The sequence below is a fragment of the Pinus tabuliformis genome, chromosome 2_2, assembly GCF_031772625.1.
Source record: "Pinus tabuliformis cultivar Carrire ecotype Pingquan chromosome 2_2, CPIR1, whole genome shotgun sequence".
NCBI lineage: Eukaryota > Viridiplantae > Streptophyta > Pinopsida > Pinales > Pinaceae > Pinus > Pinus tabuliformis.
Window position 1 is genome coordinate 466,957,720 of NC_142300.1, and position 11,947 is coordinate 466,969,666.

Here is an 11,947-nt window from a genome sequence, read left to right on the forward strand (position 1 = left end):
CTGTCTATCACTGTTGTTTATCACTGCACTGATGTGCATAAAACAACTTCTTCTAACCTTACGCTGCTGCGCCTCTCTCTTACTTTTCAGTCCCTGCACTGCTGTGCAAGAGGGCTTCATTCATGTGAGCTCGTGCTGCTGCACATTCTTTCTTAAACACACAAAAATTACATTTGAGCGCTGTTGCGCTACATTGCAGAGCGATTAACACTGTTGTGGCTCTACACATATATAGTGCAAGAAGCGGTCATAACTTATCCATCAACCGCTTCAACCCTCTGATAGAGTCTCTGCTGCACATAATGAACAAATCTGATCTTTTGTTGTATTTCTTGAGTCGGTTGTGCTGAAACCCAAGACTGATAAATTCTGCGGCTGGCTCGAGGCTGGTACTTTCCTTCTCGGCCATGCTTCTTCTTTAATGTTGTAGGTGAGCAGTTATTGCGCAGAGCTCGGATCTGATCTTCCTCCTCCTTTGGGAACACAAACAGGTAAAGGGTGAAAGGACACTTATGGCGGTGGCGTGAATAAGCCGACTCCTTGTAAGTCCTCTATTGCGGCTCGCTGCTGCTGCACGGCAGTTGGAATTAATATTCCAACATGCAGCCGGAGGACATCCATGATGTAGTAAAGAAATCCTGATTGGGAGTTAGATCAAAATGATACAATATGTTTGTATCTGTAATCGAGGTTATGCGAAAATCGAATCCCTTATTCCGAATATTTTGTGAGATTAATGATCAAGCACAGCAAATCATTGGAAACCAATCATACGAAGGTATTATAGGAGTTGAAGGTCGTATACTTGTCATACCGAAATTGTTTGACACCAATGTCGAGGATATCAGCAGTCAAGACCTGTATCAAGAAATACATTGGGTCTTAATTTCAATAAATTATATCCTGCCTTTAATGGTGCCTTTATTGTGTAAATAAATAATCGAGATCTCATCATAATCTTAAATGTACATCTATGAATTTCATAGAAAATCCATTAAATTTTAGATTCCTTCCCGGAACAACGCCCATGTTGTGATGATTCCGCCAAGAAGGTAATGAGTGGAAGTATAATGATGTAACTTAGAGATTTTAACTTTGTTTTCAACATGAATATATTTCGGCGATTGTTCTTAGCATTTATGTTTTTATTATGAATATGATATACGTTTCATATATATATATACTAACGGGTTAGTGTTTATTTTATTTTTTCAAAAATATTTATATAAAATATTTTATTTGAATTTTATTTTATAATATTTTTTATTAAAAGAGAATATTATAATTAATTTTGAGATATATTTACACTTATATTACACTAATTCATCTTAATACCAAATCTAGCAAGCATCGAGAGGGATCAAATTTCTCGAGGTACAAATTTATTTTTTGAGTGCAAAACTTGAGGAAAGGTTTGCAGGTTGAGAGATTTGGTCTCTCTCGGCACTTGATAGATCTGGCGTTAAGATGGATCTAGAATGGTTTCAGTCGTTTGCGGTCATACAAAATTTGCCCAACATGTAATTATTTTGATAATTTTAGATATGTTAAATATGTCTAAGATTAATTTGGTCAATTTACTTTAAAATTTTCTTTGTTACCTCAGTTTGTTGAAATGAGAGAGACTCTTAGTAACTTGAATGATGAAATACAAATTTTAAGTGCAAAGTTTCAATGTACAATTTATATATATAGAAAATGTGAATACTAGGAATATAGCAATTACAAACAATCTTCATTGCAATCAATCTGAAACTATTGTTTTCCATTTTCTCATATCGATCATATGAAAAGAGTAGTTGGAATCATATACCATTCCAATATTTAACTCGAGCTATTGTACTAAACAACATACCTTGTCCCTTCTCTAATATTAATAATAGTTTTCTCCAAAGTCAATCATTGTGACTTATGGACTATTAAACCCCAAATAATTTTCAATGGTAGTTATTTTCATTACCGCATTTGAATGCAAAGTAATTAACAATGTTGAATGATGGAAAATAGGAATAATAAGAATGTACCCAATTATAAATTCAAGTAAGCAAACATTTTATTTAGGATGAAAATTCCAATATTGTATTTATGGTTGAATAATTTTTATGTGGTTTCACTGAGAGAGCGTGTGTATGTTTTGGGGGTGAGAAGGAGAGATAAGGGGAAATAGAGATATAGATGTGAGGAGAGGTAAGAAGAGAGAGGCAAAGACAGGGAGGGAGGAAGAGATATGGATATGGAGAGAAAAATGTTAGAAAGAGAGAGAAGGGGAAGAGAGAGAGAGGGAGGGGAAAGGAAGGTGGCATAGGGAGATATATAGATATGGAGAGAGAGTGTGTATGTTTAGGGGATGAGATAGAGAGATAGAGAAGCAGAGACAATGGGAGACAGAGATGTAGATGGACGAGGTAGAGATGTGCTTACACTGAAACCAATGCACACTATTAATCTAATTACTTTGAAATTAATATACACCATACATCTTGTTGCATCAAATCAAAAATCAACATCTACACTAAAATCAATGCATTTAGTGAAAACAATCAAATAGGGTTAGAAATCAACATCTAAACTGAAATCAATGCATCTAGTGCAAGCAATCAAATAGGATTATAAATCAATATCTACACTAAAACCAATGCATCTAATGCAAGCAATCAAATATGAATAGAAATAAACATCTACGCTGAAATCAATGCATCTAGTATAAGGTATTAAATATGATTAGAAATCGACATCTACAATGAAATCAATGCATCTAGTGCAAGCGATCAAATAGGATTAGAAATCAATATCAATTTTTTGATAAATGTAAATATATGATCATTAAAATTTTATTTTAAAAATATATATTTAAAAAAATATTTATGTTTTATAAATAATATTAAATTAATAAATAATCTAGTGATATAAATCAATATATCCTTAAATCTTTGTATATTATAATAATACAACAACATTATTGTTTTTTAAACAAAACATAAAACAACAATTCTTAATATTTATCAACAAAGATGAGTGAGAAGTCTATAGTTTGGTTTAATAGTTTATTATTTAAGTTTTTTTTATGTACATATCATTATTTAATATTTTATTTTTTGATATTTTTATGTAAATAAAGCTCAACCTATGTCATATATATCAAATTATTCAATAAATGAGTACATTCACTAAATCTGGTCGTGTATAAAAACACTAGATGGGAGATGTGGGATTATCTTCAACTTCATAAGAAAAATCCAAACAAATTTTGATTGGAGTTTGGAGACAACTTCTAACAACCAAGTGGAAGGGTATGCATTATTTCAAGTTCCCTCATTGGCTCAGGAAAGCGATTATATCCAATATTTTAATTTTTAATCATAGGGGACTCCAATTAATATAATTATTGGGAGGATTATAAGTATTCTTTCTCAATTCTCTAAATATCAATATTATCATGTTTTAAGGATCAACAACATCAAAACATACACAATGAAAACTAAGAAGTTAAGCTATATGGGGTCATTAATAGTTAATGATCAACTTTTATTTTCTCCTATCCCATGAAATTTCAATGGCTCACTCAGGGCTTGGGTGGGGACCAATATATCCACACCCATTCTTCAAAAGGAAATGGATCATAGGTTGGAAATGATCAGGAAAATATTGTGATCCGAGGACTTTCCCCCTGCACGTGTTGCAGTTCCAAGACATGGTCGGGAAAATATTGTGATCTGAGGACTTTCCCCCTGCACGTGTTGCAGTTCCAAGACAACACAAATTTAGAACCAAGATGGTGAGATTCATTTCTCTACGTGGGAAGGTCAGTGTGGCATTCATTTTGCAATCATTGGCGATTTGGTTCCCACGGTAGGAGGGGATATAGCCTACCACCATACTTTTCGCATGAATTGGATCTACAAAAAAAATGCTCCATAATAGTGGAAATGCAGGAAATGAAATCCCAACTCCATTCTGCACAATGGGGGGAGAAATGATTTGAAATTTGAGGTATTTCTTGGCTCTAGATATCTGTGTGGGATCTATCAAGTCAATCTATAAGTAAATATCCACTTTAAGGTATGATTACTTTTCTTAATTTATTCCATAGGTCCTGGCAATCTCGATTCTAGTTTAAATTTGAGTTTAAGTCTAGAATTGGTTCTTTGGCTCTATGAGGAAGTTGGGGGGTCTACTGTTGAAGTCGGTTTCCTTGGGAAAATATTCATTGTGTACCCTATTCTCCTTATGGGGATGTTGTGCGCCCCTTGGGGTCCAGGGTTGAAGTCAAGGGTCGAGGTGATGTCCTCGTGGGTGCTTTCAGGGAACCCCCATCAATCTCGGCCTTCCAAGGAAATTGGTTTTTTGGTATGATTAATGTTCTCCAGGGATTTGGAATTTGACCCTTTTGATAATAAAATGTTGTCCCAACACCTGGGTTTACTTTTTGTTGGTTTCTCCCTGTCCCCTCCCAATCGGTTTCATGGTTCTATAAAAGCTTCAACAATTGGTCTTCATGAGATAGTAATAGTCGGGGATTTATATGGAACTTTGAGAGGGGTTGTGGAACTGGGGTGGCTTATAGCATCATTGGTGCTCAACATGTGTATTGTGGTCTATCAATTCTTATCTTGGCATTGGGGGTTATTTTGTCTCCTTAGTTTTCGCGTCACTCCCCCCTTGAGTGGACTTAGTGGTGCATTAAGAGGCCTTTCTAGGCCACCTTTGTGGCATAGTCCCAATTGGCATGATAACATGGTGGCTTATGGTGCAATTGGTTTTAGAATTATTTTTTGCCTTCTTTAATATGTAGAAATTAGATTGGAAAAAAGCCCTTTCTAAACTACAACAAGACATTCTACATCTTCAACTCTAATATAATCAAACTGCATCTTCATTAATTGTGACTATGTAATTATTTATCAAAGAGAGTAAAAATGCAGGCCATTATGGATGCGTTGGCAACTCAACAAAGGATAAAAATGTAGGCCATTGCAGAGAAGCCGACAACGCTTCAACAATAACTAGTGGATCTCCAATCTTTTTCAGGTTAGCTCCATCACGAAGATTCTTCCTCAGCATACTCCTCTTCTCTAGCTATGGGGTGTGTCATAGATTTAAATGTTCTTCCTTCTGAAGAATCTGAATAAGCCATTATTGCTATCCCTTCCCTTTCTCATATTTTCTTGTAGTTCAATCGGAGAAAGATTTTGTTTTTCTAAACTTTGTTATATGGGAGTGTCTCCAAACACATATTTTTCACATTAATATAAATATTTTTTGTTCTAATTCAAAAAAAAATATAAAAACACTACTAACATATAATAAGTTTTTTTTATTAAAATATTTTAATTTTTTAATGAATTATTTACTTATTATAAAAATGCAACATATGTTCTTTCCATATAATATATTAAACAAGAGTAATAATTGTAATGCAACATAGTCCTTTCCTCTATTTGTATGCTAACAAGAGTAATAATTGTAATGCAACATAGTCCTTTCCTCTCCTCTATTTGTATGCTAATTAATTGATTAAAAGTTGTGCGGAATGCTCCACACAATGAAAGCAAAAATCTCTCCACACAAAACTCTTTGCACAAGCTTCAACTATAATTTAATTGGCAGGCTTACTCATAGGTTAACAACACGTGAGTATGGATAGAATAGTTTAATAAGCTCATAGGTAATAATAATTGATATTCATATGAGTGTACTTTGGCTCATGAACAATCGTTAATTCAGCTTTCAAATTAATCATCAATGAATAGAGGTAACTCCATGGAGTCTAGAAAATTTTCCACGTAAATATTTAATTATGAGTAATATTGACGTTTTAATACAAAGGCGACAGTGTAAAAATGAATGATTTACTTGCACTGAAACTCGTCCAACTCATGATTTTGTGCTTTGTTCATTATGTTTATTTATTTTTCTACGTTAGAATATTCTCATTTACGTACTGGTGACAAGAATGGAGCATTTCCGACATTATGCTCGTGTGACTGCATTAGATATAAAAATTTCCACGAATTGCCACTGAATGTGAATACAAATAATGGCGCGGAACTTTGTCATAACAAGTGGGGATCCCAAGATAGACATAAACGATGGAAGGAGCAAAGTGACGAGAAGGAAAAAGAATGAAGTGGGACCAATAGAGGATCGCTATGCATCACAGTTTTCCTCAGCATAGCGGAAGATCTCTGGGAGGTGACTGGAGACTCAAAAGAGCGTCAGGTCCATTGTTAACCACAAACACCATGGCCAATCCCCATGTTATGTGCACATCCAAGTGGCAGTGCATCACCCAAGCGCCTGCAATAAATAATGATCACCATAATTACCACTATGCGCAAAGTAGGATCCAATATTCAGGACACCAGTACAGAAGGAAAGTGGAATGCTGTGAAACAAATTAAATGCTCACCAGGATTGTCAGCCACGAATCTTATTGCAGCCCAGCCATTGACTGGAACGTTCACAGTGTTGCGCATAGGAGGATCCACCAGGTTGAACTTCTGAGGATCGGTTTGTGCATTATAATTGCCAAAGCCTGCTCCCACGATGTAGAAGTCATAACCATGGAGATGGATAGGATGGCTTTCACCCGCAAATATATTGGTTCCTTGAAGAATTACTTGCACCGTCGAGTTATATTTAAGAACTTTCACTCTTGTGGCTTTCACAGGGGACCAGAGGCCTCTGCTGATGTTCTGTGCGGTATAATCAAATCCCACGGAAGGGATATCAGGGAAGTCCGTGGAGAATACTCCTTTCATGCCAAAATGCTGAGCTTGAAGGATGGAAGAAGTGGTTGGCGGGACAAATGATATGTTATTCATACTTGCTGCAAATCTTGATCCGTTGGGACCTCCACAAGACTGCCCTGGACATTTGATCAACCCCAAACCGATGGTGTAGAACAGATTCTCCTCCACACTCTGAGGAACGAAGACTGGGTGGTCGTGTGAGCCCAAGCTTCTAAGACCATTAGCGAAGCTAGTAGCACTGTTGGTGTCGTTATAGAATGGAAGATTAGGCATGGCTGGAGTTGAAGTCTTAGAGCTTCCCTCGTATTCTAAAATGGCAGTGGTAGTGGTGTTATCGAAGGGAATTCCTTGTCCGCTGGAATATGCTCGAGCAGCCATGTAGTATCTACCTGTAGCCTGATTGGCAGTGAGAAGTATGTCTGTTGTCTGGCCGGGGCCGAGCATCAGAACATTCGTCTGAAAAGGTTTTGTATACAAGGCATCCACAGCGACAACTGTCATTGTATGGCTAGCAATGGAGAAGAATAGGTCAGTATTGAGTGCAGCGTTGATAACACGTAGAAGATTAGTTTCCCCACCTTTCATCGAGACGCTAAAGGTATCTGCAAGTTAACCATCGTTTGCCATTAGCGACCAATCATTTGCGAGCTTACTAAATTCGGAAATATCTGAATAGATTCAGTCTAATGTACCTGAAGTAGAACATTTGTATAAGTCGCCTGGTTGTCCATTTATAGTAAATGCATCTGAAACGTTGGGGGCAGCTCCTGTTCGGGTTGCTTGATTCACAACATCCATGGGATTCCTATTCCACCATTCTCCTGTCAATGCAAACAGGGTCAAATATTTCAATCGCATTACAACTTAAATTGAAATGGTGCACAATTAATATTTCTAACAGAAGAACATAAAACATTGAATAATGCGGCAGTATACCTAGAAGAATGGGAATCTGGCGATGCGGCCTGGTAAAGGTAAAGGGATAAGTGGTGTCCAGCCTTGGCAAGATGATCAGGGCTCCATACACAGTAGCTCGAAGCCATGAACTGTGTGCATGCCACCATAGAGTCCCTTCTTGACCAGTGATGGTGAATTTATATGTGTAACTTCGCCCTGGGCGAATGGGGCATTGTGTTATAAATTCAGGTCCATCGGACCACCCTGTGCGAAATTGCCGCACTCCGTGCCTGTAAATAGAAGCATAAACAATTTATTCCTTTTAAAATTATGCATTAACATCAATATGATGCAGTACTACTCGGTGGGCTAGAGACGTACCAATGAATGGTAGCGTTATATTGCGCCTGGTTGTGCACTTTCACTTTAAGTTTGTCTCCGTTTCTAACATGCAGCGTAGGACCCGGGAACTGTCCGTTCACAGTGATGATATTGTGTGTCCCACATAACCTTTTAACAGGTGTAGATCGAAGCTGAATTTTGCGATTAACCAGCCACAAACATCATTACTTTAAATTGACATGACTAGTGCAGGTGACACATATTCAATGAACCGAGGCAACTACTAAAAATAATTTCCCAGAGAAATTAGTGTGAAAGAATTTACGATGTGTGTATCAATGTTATTGACAGAACGGCCATGAAGTGCATCCATAAAGCAATCAAATAATACCAGAAAAATCTCCCGCAATATAGCTCCTTTTTCTACCAAAATATAATATACGTTTACATGGAGAATATTGAAGGTGGGAAGACATACAACGAATATGTGAGTGTGTAGCTTCGCCGAGACCATAGCAGTGAACAAGGTTAGGCATATGACCATCTCCACAAATCTGGCTGCAAATGGCTGCGCGGACAGATGTTGATTGAACGCCTCCATTGCCTATAGATTGATTCACCAGAACGATCCGAACTTGAAACTGCACAGAATTGAATTGACAGTTGAAGAGGAAGGGACGAGATAGGCATGGATCACAAAATTGCCGAGATCAAGTATTTATAATTATCAATTGAACTCAGTTCAGTTCAGTTTGGTGATTGGTCTATGTTCGAATTGTTAAAGTCATTATAAAATCACGGCAAAAGCTGGTGAAGCTGAAAGTCGTTACAAAAAGGCTAAAATCGGTGAGCTGAACTCCAGATTAAAGATGAAAGCACACTCAAACCGTTGTACAACATCCGAAAGGTCTGTTCACTCGATGACGGCACCACCCCAGGGAATCGGGAATCAATCATCTGACCTGCCATCCATATGTGATCTTTGGTGGAGACATGAAGACTATGTTCATAGTCTCTCTAATCATTTCTCCCCATTATTAATTATGCACAACATCATGTACTGCAAGAAGCAACAATGAAAGCTCCACTAAGATTGTTATCAAATTTTGTGTGCACGGAGAGGGTTTAAATATCTGATTAGTTATATTGTTTTAGTACGTTGAAATATCTTTGTAAAGAAGTGTTGATTTTAAGTCCGATCATAATAATTATTCTTGTAAGTTAATTGTAAACAAATAGTGCATTCAAAATAATTATGAAACGACCCATGATCATTATGGATGGTAAAGAAATAATAATAAAGAATTTAATGGATGGTAAGGAAATAATAATAAAGAATTTAATATGATGTATGGTTTTTATTTAATTAAAATGAGAAGTTAATATAAGGTATATTTTTTACTTTAAAAATACTTAAAAAAATTGTATTTAATATAGAAGTATTTGTATATAACTAATATAGATTTATCTTAACTCTCGAGGGATCAAATCTCTCTAGGTGCAAACTTTTCTTCAACTTTTCCACTCAAAAAAGAAGTTTGCACCTCAAGAGATTTGATCCCTCTCGGCGCTTGATAGATCTCGAGTTAAGATGGATCTATGTTTGTTTTAGTCATTATCTCCCTCTCTATCTCCTTCTCTCTCTCCCCTTCTCTCCCCCTTCATCTATGTGTCTCACTCTCTCTCCCCCTCTCTCTCCTCTCCTCTCTCTCTTCCCTCCTCTCCTCTCTCACTCACTCTCTCTCAATCTCTTCCTTGTCACTCCCTCTCTCTCTCCAACTCCATCTCTCTGTGTCTCTGTTATTCCCTTTCTTACTCCCCCCCTCCAAATCCATCTCTCTCCCTCCCTCTCTCATTTTCTCTCACGAGTCCTCTCTCTCTCATCTCCCACCTCCCCCTGTTTCTCCCCCCATCACTCTCTCTCTCTCTCTCTCTATCTCTCTCCCCCCTCCAACTCTATTACTATCTCCCTCACTCTCTCCCTCTCTCCACCCTCCCTCTCTCTCTTCCCTTCTCTCCCTCCCTCTCTCTCCTCTCTCCCTTGCTTTCTCTCCATCTTTCCCTTTTCACTCCCTTTCTCTTTCCATATCTATATATATCTCACTCTCTCTCCCTTCCTCGTCCTCTCCCTCTTTCTCTTTCTTTCCCTTCTCTCCCTCTCTCTCCTTCTCCTTATCTTCCCTCCCGCTCTCCTTTCTCGCTTACTCTCTATCCATCTCTCCCTTGTCACCCTCTCTCTCTCCAACTTTCTCTCTTGATGTCTTTCTTCTTCCCTCCCCCTCCAACTCCATCTCTCTCACCCTCCTCTCCTCTCTCTCAAGTCCTCTCTCATTCCTTCCTCTCTCTCCCTTTCTCTCCCACCTCCTTCTGTCTCCACCTATTCATTATTAGGATGAGGAAAATTTCATGAATATTTGTAATGCTTTGGGTCATTATATTGATTGGGTCAAGACATAAGAAGGAATGTGATATTTTGTTTGAATTTGCTTTGAAATGGATCTATATAAGGGGCTACCAACAGCAATCAACTTGTAGCTAGACAATTGGATTCATTATCAAGGGGTACATTAAGACAAACTACCATTAAAATATAATATTTTCCATGAAGATGGGCATTTTCCCGTTAGATTTCCAAGGAAGGAAGAGACCTAGAAAAATAATCAAGAGAGTGATTAATGGCAGCAGCTAAAACAAAGAAAGGGAGCTCTAAAGGAGAGTGTGGCTACAAAACCTTAGGAAGGAAATGGATCAAGATCTAAATCCCCCTATTCTCCAAAGAAATTAACCACTACAGATGAAGAATCTTCCTCAAATAATCTCAAGGGCCCTAGAGGGAATAAATTTGAAGCCTTGAACTTGGTATATGAAAATGGGAAATTCTGGATTTGACCCATTAAGAGAATCCTCTAGTGGAATCTCATCACGTGAGCTTTGAGCATCAAATTGTTGAGATGCCTCCCTTGGAGGATATCCCTCTTTAGGAACAAGTTGATACAAACAAACACGCTAAAATGGAAGAGGAGGAATTAATTCACTCCGCAAAAAATACAAGAATCCCATGAGGATCTTCTACCTTTGGATCAACAATTGAAAATTAGAAGGTGAAAGGAAAAATAGAGAAAAACCACACGGAAAGAGGGCCAGCAAACAAATCGAGATGTGAGAAGCACACATGTAGATAAAGATAATGATTTGGGTTCCCAAAGGTCATTAAAAGAAACATTCCCAAAGATTCTCAAGCAAACCAGAAAAGGAATTGGCCATGCTCCTCTTCAAGGGGGCTCTAAATCCACAAGTAAATGATGAAAGTCCACTCCTAGAACTACAAATAATTAGGGTGAGAAAAAAGAATGGTTGAAGTTAAGAGCTTGGTTATAAAATAAAACCCCTTGGTCCTCCTTCTCCAAGAGACTAAATTGGGGGAACATGATGTTATCTGAAAATGTTCAACTTTATTGAAAGGGTGTGAACTTCAGATAGTAAATTCTCATGGAGCCTCACGAGGTTTGTGCATTGTATGGTCTTCTCTTAACTTTCATTTGCTCTCCTTTTAATCCACTATTCACTAGCTCGTGGTTCAACTTTTGAATTTACATTCTCAAAAGATATGTTTTTTCTTCGATATTTATATGCTACTACATTATCAAGAAAAAATAAAACGTTGATCTTCCCTGTAAATGCTAATGGACTTTGATTGGTGCCAAGACTGTATTTTTGGAGACAACTTTAACACTACTCTCCATCTGTGGGAAATAAAGGAAGATCCCTAGTTAGATACCCTTTTCAAGAGAAGATGTAAGACCTTATCATTAAATTAGGCTTGATAGATATCAAGACTCAAGAGAACGTGAAGAACCAGCTGATGGAGCAGATTGATCAAGTGAGTCATGGTACAAAGAGTCTAGATGTGAAAATGATAGAGGATGATAGAAATCTAGATCAGCCTTGAGATTAGA

General features: G+C 37.4%; 1 protein-coding gene across 1 annotated transcript; it reads right to left on the reverse strand.

Moving 5' to 3' along the window:
- Window positions 1-5,833: 5,833 nt before the first annotated feature.
- On the reverse strand, window positions 5,834-8,664 carry LOC149193334 (laccase-12-like). Its single transcript, XM_089406579.1, has 6 exons — window positions 8,470-8,664; window positions 8,031-8,182; window positions 7,689-7,939; window positions 7,445-7,573; window positions 6,410-7,354; window positions 5,834-6,297 (listed from the first exon to the last, which is right to left on the reverse strand). Exons 1-6 carry the CDS (start codon window positions 8,590-8,592, stop codon window positions 6,167-6,169), a joined length of 1,731 nt encoding a protein of 576 aa, XP_089262705.1. The 5' UTR covers window positions 8,593-8,664; the 3' UTR covers window positions 5,834-6,166.
- Between the last annotated feature and the right edge of the window lie 3,283 nt (window positions 8,665-11,947).